Consider the following 13,997-nt stretch of genomic DNA (forward strand, 5'->3'; position numbering starts at 1 on the left):
TCACCCGCTTTTCCCCTGCTCTACATCAACAGCTTCCACATCGCCAGCTTCAGCGGCCCCATGAGGTTTAACAGTCGTAGCTCTTCCTTCCTGGTGAGTCTCCCAGAACCTTTCCTCTAGCTTTTTGCCTCTGAGAGCGCTTGCTAAATCGAAAGGATCAACCACAGTCACGAGCCAATGCCTTTTATCATCGTAGCCTGGACCTTCGACTTCGGTAACACCATCGAGAGCCAGATACACCTTATTGTTACGAGGTAGGTACCGCATTGGGTGATTGAAATTGAGGAGGAAAGTATTAATCATCATCAAAGACCCCTCAAAGACCCAAAAGAACCATTCATACCTCAGCAATGGAGAGAGAGAATTTGGGTCGATTTCACCTTGGAAATTCAGCGAGGAGGCGGTGAAGTACTCGACGGTTCTGAAGGTCGTTCGAATGCCGATTAAGGTGCTGCTGATATAAAGTGTGCGAAGTGGTTGGACTAGGTTATTCGGCACCAAGCCAGCTTTCAAGCATCGTCGGTGGAACGTAATTGCCAGTACCACAAATAGACTTAGCACAACAAGTTGTAGAATGAGTGCGGATTTAAGCAGAGAATGTCCGATCTCTTGCTTCTTCTGTGAGAGTGACGTGTTAGCGACGTATGCAGCACCGTTGCCGTTTAGGGCTTCGATTATTGTAGATATGAATCCGAAGGTCGTCAGGACCCGCCCTGGGTGGATTGGAGAATGGTATGGGACGTAATAAAGAATTCGAGAGAGGATGAAGTAGTTTGCCAGTTCATAGATCGGACTTGAAGAAATATCAGCGAATTTGGGTAAGTTAGTTTTTAAAGGAGCAAGGCTTACGGAGCAGCGTAGATGAACACTAGACTTGCGATGAAGATATTGATGTTTCCATACATGAAAGCGCCTATTTCTCGGAGTATATAGCCAATAACGAATAGAAGTGCCGCCCAAGGGAAAATCCCAGTGACTTTCCAGCACTTGTAACGACTTCGAAAAATATTAGACGAAGACAACTGTGGGGGTATTACAATGACTTACACACACTGATATGTATGCCATATCATAGAGACACCAAAGAGAGTGGCCCAGACAACAGGAGCCCCTTTGTTTGGCGCGTAGAAGTACAAAGAACCTTCGACTATAATCTTGTCAGAGGGTTATCACTAGGCTGGTAATCAAAATGAGAACTCGTACCATATTTTCCATTTTCTGCCATGCCTTCTCTCCCGGGGCTTCAAATTTCAAGCAACAGTTTCGGGATCCGATGAGTACTGTCGTACACTCGTCGCTGTCCCTTTTTGTCCGCTGTTTATTTTGCTGCAATTAGATCTGTGTAGAGAGCGTGAGTTGCGTTATCATGAATGGGATGAAACGACGCCGGGAAGACGTATATACTGTTTTATACATCAAAAACGAAGAATACTCCAGTCATTGAGTTGGAAGTCTTACAATTAAATTATGTCGCGTACGCCCGACAAGGCGAGGAAGCTGAACTAACAGCTAGGCGAAGATGACTTCGAAGCTGGATGCGAAGAACCTTGTAATTGCCTGCCGTGTCTCTTCCACATGCACCAATGAGATGATACAATTGACACAATGGTCAAGGGATTAAATAATCCGAGCTTATTTTCCATACCACCACTACGAAAGTGATATCTTATTATCCCTTGCCTACGAGGGCAGACGACAAGAAATTAAGATACAGCCCCAACTGCGAGTATTGAGTTTCCGACGATAAATCAGTGTTTGATTGTAGAAGGGCTTCCCGCGAGGCGGTATTCCAGGTGTTCAGTAATCCAGTGCCAGAAAATCTCGGCGCCGTAAGACGGGTAGATTTTGCTGCCGATTGTTTGTTGGGTGGCAGCGCATGTGATAAGCCAATTATTTTTGATACAAGTTTGCGAGTGAGGTGTGATACTTTATCTTGTACACCACAGAAGAGAGAGGAGATATCTTGGTATGTCGGCGCTACACTATTGTTATATTGCCACGAAAGCAAACCTACCTAATGCTACAAAAACTTCCATGTCACTTAATGTCGGCTACAGTTCTTGCAGTTTGAAGTGCCTAGATACTTAGTGCGGTATTTGATGACCAGCTCCCACGGCCCCCTCAGATTGATGGTCTAATGTCTAGGTGAGACTGGCTCACGATATTAAGAACAGGTGGGCGCCGGTGGGTTTTCATCACAAACTAAAGCGAGCTAGGCTTCTTTTTCTGATATCCCAACCTCCTGAGCTCAGTTAAGCCATATCCAAAGATCCAACCGTCTAAGTTGTCAAGGGATCACTTCTCGATTTGAGGTAAAGTCCAGACGTTCCACGGCAACTGAGCTTTTGCCCTGTGTTCAGCAGATTCTGGGGTGCGTATGAGTCAGATGACACATTTTATATCTTGTCGACTTAGAGTGGAATCTCTTGTTGGGAACAGAGCCTCGGAAAGGTTGGTCTCAGTTGACTGTGCGGCCGCTCTGGGGGGGTTTAAGAGTGAAAAGAACTCTCGTAGTTTGTTGGAACGATCACAGACGTCAAAAGCTCTGTTGTATCTGGGCTATCCGAGATTGGTTGGAGGGCGACTTAGTCAAAGCTACGCAGCGGAAACCATGGGCCTTGAGCAACGAGCAGTCGTCGACCTGCTGCAGTCGAACCTGTAGAGCTCTCGATCACATATATCGAAACAGATCCACAAGCGTTTCCTGCAGCTTCCAGATATCGCACGGCGATGTACTAACTCATGTCTTCTTTTCTTTCGTTCTCTTCTGATAGCTTTAGCCTACCCTCCTTGTGCCTCGAGCTTTAAGCCAGTGGGGTTTGGCGGCTGATTAATCATGGCCCACCATTACCAGTCCATAATGCTGGACGGCGGCAAATACAACAACGCATTTTCACAACATCCCCAGTTGATCCTATGAGTCTGCTAACGGTGTCGAGACTGACAGAGAAGAAAGTCAATTTAAAAGGACTAAGATGCGCTCAAGCCCCTAAACCGCTTCGCTTTTATATGAAAGACATCTTTCGAAGCATATCGCAACGTCGATTTGGAGTAGTCTTAGTTTTGTATGTATTACGTCGACTTGACGGCTGATTACGAACCTATCGCTTTCTCTCCAGTTTATAGGCCGGCCCCTCTTGTCAGAAACTCGATGTCGGCGTCCAGGGGTGTTCCTGTAACTGGAACTAGCTGTAGGATTAATGAGCTACCAGAACTTACCTCGACAGAACCATGCCAGTCATAGCCAGTCATTGACTGTTTGACAATGATGGCGAAGAATATCGAACACGTCTTCATATATTGGCAAGCGCGAGGTACTGCCGTAGGCCTCCTAGTGCAACCCTCAGCTAGGTAGTCGACGTAGAAGCTGGCTGTGGGACTATTAAGAGCCATCGCAGTGAGAAAGGGGAGGCTGGGTATCGGAAGTTCGACTTATCCTCGTCTTAAGCGGAAAATCCAGCGCCGTGTGCGGAGAGATGGCTCTGCTATAAATGTCCTCGCCATATGCAACAGACTTTACTGCGATGACAAGAAAGTTTAGCGACAAACGCTCCCGAGCTCGTATAGGAGCCTTCCCTGTTATCGGCCAGGCACAAGTCCGCTACTGCGTCCCAAAGATTAGATGTTAGTTCTTGCAACATTTATACTTTCTACGATCTAGTAGTTTACTGTAGCTGAACGCAAGTGTTTTGCATCAGGGAGCTAGACGCATGCCATACCCTCGACACCGACTCTGGCGACTGGGTGTGCGAGTAGCTGCAATAAAATATACATACTTGCAAAACCTGTGGTTTCTGACTCCAGGCCTCAATGCAGTCGCTGGGAGATGGTCACATTCCACATAAGTAGCTCAGCTGACTGGAAGTCGCATTGAAGAGTCGTCGCTTGAATGTGCAAGTCGAAGTTATGTGTCCCGAGACAAAGAGAGGAGGCATCCGTCACGTGCGCGTATGTCGAGGATAATAATTAAGACCGCCAAGACACTAGCTTCAGCAGCATCTCCGTCGTCGTCCCGTTTTTCCTCTTCAGGAACCAGTACTCCGTAACTACCTAGGTAGGTAATTTCATTCATCACCATTTCATGATACCGCTTTGGGACGCGTCGAGAACTCCAATTCCAGAGCTTCTTTCATCCATCAGTTCAAGCGCGCGGCTATTTCGAGAATTCATGATGTTCCAAGATTCTCAAGCCGCGCCCTCCCGTGCCACCCGAAGAGCCTCCTCGCGCCTCTCCTCGCGCCTCTCCTCACCCCTCTCTTTCCGTGGACTTGACCTCACTCAGCCAGCTCATCTCCTAGAGTTGGGGCTTTTACTTCATCTTAGTGTGGCTCCAGCATATTGAACGTCAACCCCTCAATTTCTGGAGTGCGCAGAGGCTTGGTACCGTACAAGACCCTACACCTTACACCCTTTCTCGCGTGGATGGATCTGGTTGCTACGTACGTCTACGAGCACATTATGCAAATGTATTTGCTCGATGGGTCATTTTACATTTCTGCTTCTGCTGCTCGTTGGATTGTCACAATACGTCGGGGCCTCTGACCGTTCGTGAGGCTCGTGGTGTTGGTGGTCGTGGAACGACACCAGCCTCGATTCACGAAGCGTTGGCCCTGGGACTCGGAGTCGTCACAACTGCAACTCGTGGCAATAGACGGTGTACGTCGATTGTTCTTTTGCTGGATCACAGCCCGGCTCGAGCTAGACCTTACAAGGACCTAGGTACCTAGTTATTTGACCAATATTGGACATAACGACCGATTGTTCCTATGCTTGGGTGGATATTGCATCTGGGCGTCTTTCTAGCAATTCGCTTCCAGCGTCTTGCGTTCTCATGCCATTATCGTGCCCTTAGCTTGTTGTGTATTTACTTGAGATTTCACAATCCCGCGCGCATGGACGAGGGGAGGGGTTCGAGTTTTAGCCGTTGAGCTGCACTGCCCCCTAGGATGTCAATCCTTCGAGTTCTCCGCGTGTTCCATAGCCTCGCTCTCCTCATCTCAGTCTTTGACAACAGTGGGCTACCGAGCCTATGATAACTTGCGTTCGGCGTCCCCTGCAGCTGAAATACCCCCGAATGATAGGTGGGCGAAGTACTCCTAGATCTGTCGGTGGTTTGTGCTCTCCTGGGTGATCGTTTCATTTGCATGGCCCGAATTTGTGTGCCAAAATTACGAAAGAAGCAGGACTGCTTCATAGCACAACGGTATCGCACTTCAACTCCTTTGTTTCTATCATCCTATGTTGCACCGTGGCTTCCACCTGCCAATAATCCTTTTCGATAACGGATCCTTCCTCACACAACTTTTAGTTTTCGAGATCACCTCCATTATAAACCATGGCCCACTGGGATTTTCGAAACTCAAATTCGGCGTCTCGCTGGCCAGCACCAGGGATATTTATAAACGTTGAATTTGGTGTTTCTTTCTCTCCAGTAGACAGACCACACATGTCGTCCATGAACTACACTTCTGATGCCATGCGAGAAAGTATGAAGCGCCAACACCAGGAAAATCGAGATGCTCAGTCCTCGAGTTTAGCGCCTCTATGGCAACAATCGAGACTGGAAAGACAGCAACGTCAGCAGCGCCAACAACAGCACCGAGGTTCTCAACGCCCGCAACACAGAGATAATTCGCAGCGATCACGCAGATTGGGAATCGAGACACCAACACCACGCGAAAGAGGTCGTTCGGCTCCTCCTCAAGTAGCGACCACCCCCGTACCTCTATCACCGGATATAGCAAGCCCTGTCTCGTCATTATCGTCCTATGGAAGCGGTGTCGTCAGCATCATGGCACCATCTCTAGTATTAACTCCAACACTGAGAGATCGGCCACTACCTCCATTGCCGTCTCACTTTCGACTGGGAGAAGATGATATGCCATGGTCTACTGATCCATGGTATCGCCATGATGAACAAGAGCCCACTGCAAGGGGCCGTCAACTGGAACAGACACGCAATCAGGGACGCGTGGAAGATCCCCAACGTATAAGAGAGCTAGAAGACTTGCATCTAGCTATGATGACTGTCGATAGCTTGGATCAGGAAGGCTGGCAGAGATGGACGTGGGATAGTTCTGAAGATGTTCCCAAGCCAACACAGCGAGCGCCGACGAGCCTAGGGTGGGCAGTAAGCAGGACTGAGGAAGTACCCGATCTTTATGCCACTGATCACTTGGACCGGGTCGGACACGCTGAGCATGCACCACCACCACCATACGTCGTTTCACAGTATGAGAGTACATATGGAAGAAGACCTCGAAGCGCGTATGCGTGAAAGGTTCTACAGAAGCGCTTTCTGGCACGCTCTCGAGCTCCTCTAATATCGACTTCAATGCGGTGAAGGAGTTCCTTCCGGATTTACATCGAGAATTGAGCACTTATGGCGACTCATACCAACCTCACGGTACTCATGGCTTCAAGAATCGACTATGGCTACGACTTAACCATAATGGATCGCACGAGGACGCATACACTCGCTCGCGGGCCCCTAACCCTACGAAGCCTTTCCTCGAAAATCACAGAGATCGGAAGCAAAGAAGAATATGTGTGAGCACATCAAAGTTCTGATTACTGGCTACTGTAGTATCAAACGCAGACTGCAGGATCTTAAGCGGGCGGCTTTTGACAAAATGACTGTTATTTACAAGTGAATATTCTTTGTACTTCGGTCAGTTATTACACATAATCTTATAAAGATATGGCATTTTCTACATCACATTCCGTTGGCCTTGTTCAAGTGCGGTTGGTCTACTCGTAAAGTTTGAGTCATGCTCGTAACGATTAAACTCCTCACCAATGAAACCGGAAATTATGGCTCAAATTTCTCAAGTAGGCAAACAAATTCTCGTGTCAACAGCCGTACGTTTGCGCGCGTGCGCTCCCCGTGCCGCACGCTTTAATACACCATCTTGACTTCCAATCTCGACTATCGCAGGATTGTTAACCTAGTCTTCATGTACTAAATTGCCTTATGCTGTTCACTGGCGAGGCACATTCAGATTTGACAAAAAGTAGTACACCAAGATCTAGTATCCAAACCCAACAACTTTCATCTCTGTGACAGTAATTGAAACCGTCTCGATTAATAGGAGCGTGTTGTAGCTTTGGTTTCAACAACCAGGAACACCAAACGTTCAGACGAAACTTCGCTGTGCGTGGCAAGGGGTCTCATTGTGGCGTGCCAGTCGATTGACGGCGATCGCTGGTAGGCTGTGGGAGATCGGTGGAGTGGAATGGAGCCCGGTTTCTGGGGATCCGCACAGCCCCGATGGTAACGTTTGCGGAATATTCGATGGTGTTTTGGTCGGTCTTCGGACGATGATGAGAAATTGTGATTTTCAGCTTTGGAAAGGGGGGGGGGGGTGTAAACATCTTTGATGGGTTGAGTGAGGTTGGCGTTGATATGGGGGGAAGAGGATTTCTTTGACTTGTACTTTGTGAACTCAGTCGGTGTTAGATGAAGATTGAGGATTTTTTGACTTCGCTGGTCCAACAAGTTATTCATTCTAACCTGAGAGTAATCTCATCGGAGACATAATATCTAGGAGTGTGTTTTATCTGTTACTATGATGTTGTCAAAAAAGGCAAAGTGAGTGACAAATTTTAAAGGTACGGAGTACGCAATTTAACTCGGTTTCTAGAGTTCCCTTCAGTTTCTAAGTTCTTTTATCGTGTATTGAATGATCTACTAAACCGTACAATGGAGACTTGGCACATGGCTGCGGTCTCATTCAGCTGTACTTGCTAGTTCCAGTATAAGTGTGTATACCTAACGAGCTAAAAGGGTATTCGTGCTTTTAACAGAAACTTTGGAAATCATTAGTAGGTAATCTAAGTTTGAATATTATCTAGCACAGATAGAAGCTCTCCTCAGCATGGAAATCTCGTATTGAAGCCTCAGATGAATGGAGGTAAAAATGGCCGGGGGGAAGCTCAACAGGATAGTTAAACGTATTCTTGCATGTTGGGTAGGATAAATTTGTTGAAATTTGGGCAAGAGATCAAAAAGAAAGTTCAAGAAGTGAATAGTAATTGGAAATAAGTCTTCAACAGTCTTCCGCCAAGTAGGTATAACAGTATAACCCAGTCAAAGTGTCATTTATCGTACTTGGCACTTCAATCAAGCAAAACTATACAGTAACATATAACAGCAAAAATTGCTTGATCGTACTGTGGTATGCAAGACAGTGCTTCCGGAAAAGTGCCAAACTGTCCGACCCTTCATGAATCTGCTAGGCAATGGTTGTAGTCTAAAATTTCCAGCCGGATATCACATCAGACGTATCAATCTCGGCACCTGGTTCACGGAGTCGCCTTGTTACTTCTTTCTACTCCTTTTGTGTCGGTTCAGCGAATCTCGCCACGATGAAGAGATTGGTTCAGAGCTTATCGACACAGCAAGAAGCGGAAGTTCAATTTGATCAATAAGTCCCAGAGATATGGTTGAAGCAGAACATACCTACTTCTTCACCGCGAGAAGCTGATCGAAGAGTGAGCGGGATAGAAGTTATGTACTCTGATGCGGTCAGCATTACCTCCTCGTCGTCCTCCAATGCCGTCGCTCGAAGGCAGAGGCATCGCTGCTTATTCGAGCCCAGCAGACACAATTCTCTGTGATGTTAGGCGTTACAGTCCCAAAAAGCCTTTTGAAAGAGGAAAATATCAACTTGCTGGAAGTTCTTCAACAAATTCCACTACCAAGTGAGTTCGCAAATGAAAGCGAACGAGGGAACGAGTACGCGACGGAGCCGAAATCGGAACTCGGAGTGGGAGTGGTAAGATCCAAAAGCTTTGACCACATCTGATTCGGCACTATCCAGATCCCTGTCGATCCTTCACCGGGTCGAGCAGAAAATAATGGAGGGGCACAGCGCGGGGCGCTAACAAAATGGCTGAAGGCAAGCCCAAAAAGAATTTTTGACTCAATAACCTCTCCGTCTCAAACCCATCTCACCGTCACCAAAAACCATTGTAAACACAACCTCAATTGCAAATCACCAGATCGCAAAAATGGCAGCCAACGGTACCAATGGTGCTAGCACCACCTATGCTCTCCCAAAAACCCACCAGGATGTGCGTTGCCCCTCCAAGCTGACATGCTGAAAATGTAGACTGACCGATATTTGCTAGATGCTGGAGAAGTCGCTGCTCGACACGGATCCAGAGATTGCGGAGATTATGGTATGTCAGGATTTGTCTTTTAAATTGGAAGAATATATTTGCTAATTTCCCTTTCTCTCTCAGAAATTGGAAATCCAACGTCAACGCGAATCCATCATCCTCATCGCCTCCGAAAATGTTACTTCCCGCGCTGTCTTCGATGCGTTGGGATCGCCCATGTCTAACAAATACTCGGAAGGCTACCCCGGTGCCAGATACTACGGTGGAAATCAGCACATCGACGCCATTGAGTTGACCTGCCAGGCTCGTGCCCTTAAAGCTTTCAATGTCACTCCAGACAAATGGGGTGTTAATGTTCAGTGCTTGAGTGGCAGTCCCGCCAACTTGCAGGTCTATCAAGCTATCATGAGACCTCACGATAGACTCATGGGTCTTGACCTTCCTCACGGTGGTCATTTGAGCCACGGCTACCAAACCCCACAGCGGAAGTGAGTGGATTTTGTGCCATACATTGACAGCATACTAAAGAGTAACTAGGATCTCCGCCGTTTCCACATATTTCGAGACGTTCCCATATAGAGTCAACCTCGAGACTGGGATCATTGATTACGAGCAACTGGAGCAGAATGCTCTTATGTACAGACCCAAGGTTCTCGTCGCTGGTACCTCTGCATACTGCCGTCTGATCGACTACAAGCGTATGCGAGAGATCGCTGATCTAGTGGGCGCATATCTCGTTGTTGACATGGCACACATTTCTGGTCTCATTGCCGCCGGCGTCATTCCAAGTCCTTTCGAGTATGCCGATATCGTCACGACAACTACACACAAGTCTCTTCGTGGACCACGTGGTGCCATGATCTTTTTCAGAAAGGGTGTTCGCAAGACCGATGCTAAGACCGGTAAGGAGACTCTGTACGACTTGGAGGGTCCTATCAATTTCTCTGTTTTCCCCGGTCACCAGGGAGGACCTCACAACCACACCATTACCGCTCTTGCCGTTGCTCTCAAGCAAGCCACCACACCAGATTTTAAGGCATACCAAGAGCAGGTTGTCAAAAATGCAAAGGCTCTTGAAGTTGAGTTCAAGAATCTCGGTTACAAGCTGGTCGCTGATGGAACGGATTCTCATATGGTACTTCTTGATCTGCGGCCACAGGCACTCGATGGTGCGCGCGTAGAGGCAGTTCTGGAACAGGTCAATATTGCTTGCAACAAGAACTCCATTCCAGGTGACAAGTCTGCGCTTACGCCATGCGGTATCCGCATCGGTACACCAGCTATGACTTCCCGTGGGTTTGGTGAGGATCACTTCAAGAAGGTCGCAGATTACATTGATCAATGCATCAAGATCTGCAAGGAAGTTCAAGCTGCTCTTCCAAAGCCCGACAACAAGCTAAAGGACTTCAAGGCCAAGGTGGCTGGTGGTGAGGTTGAGAAGATCAGCGCTATGCGCAAGGAGATTGCTTCCTGGGCTGGATCCTTCCCTCTTCCAGTTGAGGGCTGGAGAGCGGAGTAGTTTGCACATGCTTAAACGTTTTTCCTTTGGTTTCTTGGGGCGGGTGCGTTGTGAAAAGCGTCGGGACATTTTGCAGGCGCTCGGTTCTGGCTACTTCAACCAGTCATGATATCACGGAGTTTAATGGGCATTCAACGGTCTATTTACTCGATTTTGAGCATTCAATCATCAGCGATTGACGATATCGTCTCGCTTTAAATCAAATACTATGTATTGACATAATATACCCATTGTCATAGCTTCTTTTCCTCGACCCATTTCTCAATCCCTTTGATAGCTTCATCTACACCCTCAACAACAATAGTTGGCCCTCCACTAGCTAGATCCCCCAACCGATCACTCCAGCCCCCCTTTCCATGATGTCCCTGCCTATCTACCCAAGCCGCTTGCATTCCTGCCGCTCTGGCGCCAACAACATCAAATGGGTTCCCAGTGACCAGCCACACGCTTGCTACATGCTCTTTATTCTCCGGATCTTTGCCCACCTGTTTTAGCAAATAACTGTACACTTTTGGATGTGGCTTATAGACTTTAACCTCCTCAACAGTGATCAATCCCTTGAATACCTCAGAAAACTTGGATAGACTTGGAGACTGGTTTACAGAGCTAGATACCATATCATTGGTACCGTTAGAAAAGACATACGCGTCAATAGTCTCCGAGTTTTTGATGCCCTCTAGAGCAGAAGGAACGTCATCAAACGTCCCTAGGTTATCATAGGCTTTCATCAGATTGGCGATATCCTTGTCTTCAAGCTTCACGCCTGATTCCTTAAGAGCATGAAGCAGTGATGTCCGCGTGATGTCCGAGAATGGTTTATACAGCTCTAAGACATCGAATTAGACGAGCTATTGCGAGGATTTCGCGGACTCACGCATGCTATTCATTCGCCATGTATATTCCAGCTGAAACCTAGATGGAAATCAGAACTCGGGAGTGGGTAGGAGCGTGAGGAGGCTGGCTAACCGTCGCCATAATGCAGATACCTCGGCGGCTTTGTCGTCTCCGAAATGCACGGCGAGTTCTTTGGATATGCTTTCGGTGCTGAGGAGGGTGCCGTAGAGGTCGAATGCCACGACGGTTTTGCTTTTGGAGGTCATGGTCACGTTTCTCTGGGGGTTTTGCTCTTTTTTAGGATAGGGAAGGGAAAGATCTTGGCGATTGACTTGGAGAATCTTCTGGATTTTAATTGTAGGGGAGATGAGTCGAGATGAGTGATAGTTTCGCTGTGAGTGTTGGGGTTTTTGGATGACGCATTCGGTGGGATGGAGTGGAAATAGCGGGGTTGAGTTACTGTACTATGCGGGAAGGGCTGAGAGTTTAGGTTCTATGTAGTTCTTTTTGGGTACATCATTATGTATATAAAATTTGAGTATATATGCAACGACTTATTACCATGATCAAATCTCTTAGACACAACTTGCAAAACACCACCTAATCTTTCGTTCTGTTGAACCGACAAGATGGCGAATCGTCATCATGATGCCGAGATACAAAAGATAGAGGACGCAAACTTCACACTATTCAGAGATTGTCTCTCAGCACCATTAATCGAGAAATCCAGTTCCAAACCCTCTATTAAACAGAAGAAAGTAAGAAGCAATCGAAGTGGGAGGAAAACTGCTATAAAACCTGTAGTGGCGGTGGAGGATAAGTCAGAGGACGATGCTAGCGAATTAGCCGAGTTTGTAGATGTGAGTAACCAGTCAATCACTTACTAAAACTGATAGTAATTCGTTGATTGAGAATAGTACTTAGCAGAGGAGATCTTCACATCTTTACCATCTGATCTCCGGACCTTGACCTACTCAATATGGATCAACACACCCTCACTACACAAGACATACAGCATTCCCCTCCCGGAATCGACAGTCTCGCATGTCATCAATACCATGGCACCATCAGTCATGGACACACTCTCAGCCTACCTCTCAGATCCGCAGCTCGAGACGAATAATATATTAGTCCGAGCATTAAACGCATATACAGAAACATTACTCACAGCACCACCCCCGCCGTCTCTAACCAAAGACAAAGCTTCCGGCTGTGAATTGTGCGAGAGGAGTTGGATACCATTGACATATCACCATCTTATCCCTAGGGAGATGCATCAGAAGGTTTTAAAGCGGGGATGGCACACTGAGGATCAGTTGGGGAATGTTGCTTGGCTTTGTAGGGCGTGTCATAGTATGTACTCTATGTTGATGTTTGGAGATGGCGGATAGCGAAATGTGGTATGCTGACGAGAAACGTAGGTTTTGTGCATAGGGTTGCTTCGAATGAGGAGTTGGCGAGGGATTGGTATACGGTGGAGAGGTTGGAGGAGAGGGAGGATGTTATTGCTTTTGCGAATTGGGTTGGTGGTGTGAGGTGGAAAGCTCGATAGGGGTCGGATGAAGGGAGTCTACTAGTGACTGTTCTTTTGGAAGAGTTGATGGAAATTTTGAGTTAATTTTGAGTAGTCGAAGGAGTGCTGGATCAGGATGAACCTAGATTTATACACCGTGCTTGCAGACTTTAGGCACCTTGCGGTGATACGCGCAACTTGGTAGGTTCGAATCAGTATCAATTCGACTTGGCTATGATCAAACTACCGTTTAAAACACTCGAAGGAAAAAGATAGACAGTAAGGGATTAGGTGGATGTATAATAGGCTGCAAAATTGCTTTTTGGGCCTAGAAGGAGCATCTTGATGGATAAAATAAGTGTCGGGTAGGATGTACTTCGTAGAATTATCATCTCAACGCATCTTGACATGTGACTTAGAAGGACCTATTTATTCAAAATGAAAACCCATTTTGAAGGCTTTTCGAACCTGCCGATAATTGTTGTCCACTTGCAGGGAACATGACGATGTCGTATCCGACTCTTTGGTATCTCCAGCGACAGGCTATGCTGGATTATCTCCACAGAGAAACCATGATCTTCTCGGCAAAGGTGGAATGACCAACTATCACCCAGATTTATCATAGTGCTCTCCATCTTTCGTTTGCAGAAATCCTCATGATGCTCTTACCTGATATCAAATGTCAATCTATGGCCGCGATGCAGGAGAATTTCTCTCGGTATTCTTCCACCATCTTGGAAAGGTGTCCACTGTCCACAAGAAGTTATCACTCTTCGGGCCCATCGACTTTTCTCCTGCCACATGCTTCGTAAACGCTTGCTTGCATGGCGGGTAGTAGCATCATCTGCATTAACGGGATAAACTAACCCGTTTTTGCAGCATACCCACCACGCTCCGTGAGAATCTGATAATAGAAAGAACAGGCGAGTAGCATGTGGCTGGACAATATTCTAACGGTTTGAGGAAATCCTCCAATTAAATGACGAGTCGAGGCGACATCGCCGTCTA

The 13,997-nt window shown here is 47.1% G+C and overlaps 5 protein-coding genes across 5 annotated transcripts; 3 read left to right on the plus strand and 2 right to left on the minus strand.

The window, feature by feature from the left end:
• On the minus strand, nt 1-1,225 carry GLAREA_01941 (uncharacterized protein; the record flags this gene model as incomplete). Its single annotated transcript, XM_008089157.1, has 4 exons — nt 1-793; nt 850-996; nt 1,048-1,147; nt 1,204-1,225. 4 exons carry the CDS (start codon nt 1,223-1,225, stop codon nt 1-3), a joined length of 1,062 nt encoding a protein of 353 aa, XP_008087348.1.
• Nucleotides 1,226-5,335: 4,110 nt separating this feature from the next.
• Nucleotides 5,336-6,277, plus strand: GLAREA_01942 (uncharacterized protein; the record flags this gene model as incomplete). The annotated part of the gene is made up of 1 exon (XM_008089158.1): nt 5,336-6,277. One exon carries the CDS (start codon nt 5,336-5,338, stop codon nt 6,275-6,277), a length of 942 nt encoding a protein of 313 aa, XP_008087349.1.
• A 2,735-nt stretch (nt 6,278-9,012) lies between these two features.
• GLAREA_01943 (PLP-dependent transferase) lies at nt 9,013-10,642 on the plus strand (the record flags this gene model as incomplete). Its single annotated transcript, XM_008089159.1, has 4 exons — nt 9,013-9,075; nt 9,133-9,183; nt 9,247-9,611; nt 9,661-10,642. The coding sequence occupies 4 exons, from the start codon at nt 9,013-9,015 to the stop codon at nt 10,640-10,642; spliced, it is 1,461 nt and encodes a 486-aa protein (XP_008087350.1).
• Nucleotides 10,643-10,875: 233 nt separating this feature from the next.
• Nucleotides 10,876-11,742, minus strand: GLAREA_01944 (HAD-like protein; the record flags this gene model as incomplete). The annotated part of the gene is made up of 3 exons (XM_008089160.1): nt 10,876-11,468; nt 11,517-11,554; nt 11,609-11,742. The coding sequence occupies 3 exons, from the start codon at nt 11,740-11,742 to the stop codon at nt 10,876-10,878; spliced, it is 765 nt and encodes a 254-aa protein (XP_008087351.1).
• A 363-nt stretch (nt 11,743-12,105) lies between these two features.
• GLAREA_01945 (uncharacterized protein) lies at nt 12,106-13,028 on the plus strand (the record flags this gene model as incomplete). Its single annotated transcript, XM_008089161.1, has 3 exons — nt 12,106-12,336; nt 12,394-12,829; nt 12,898-13,028. The coding sequence occupies 3 exons, from the start codon at nt 12,106-12,108 to the stop codon at nt 13,026-13,028; spliced, it is 798 nt and encodes a 265-aa protein (XP_008087352.1).
• Nucleotides 13,029-13,997: the final 969 nt, after the last annotated feature.

The sequence above is a fragment of the Glarea lozoyensis genome, assembly GCF_000409485.1.
Source record: "Glarea lozoyensis ATCC 20868 chromosome Unknown GLAREA7, whole genome shotgun sequence".
Taxonomy (NCBI): domain Eukaryota; kingdom Fungi; phylum Ascomycota; class Leotiomycetes; order Helotiales; family Helotiaceae; genus Glarea; species Glarea lozoyensis.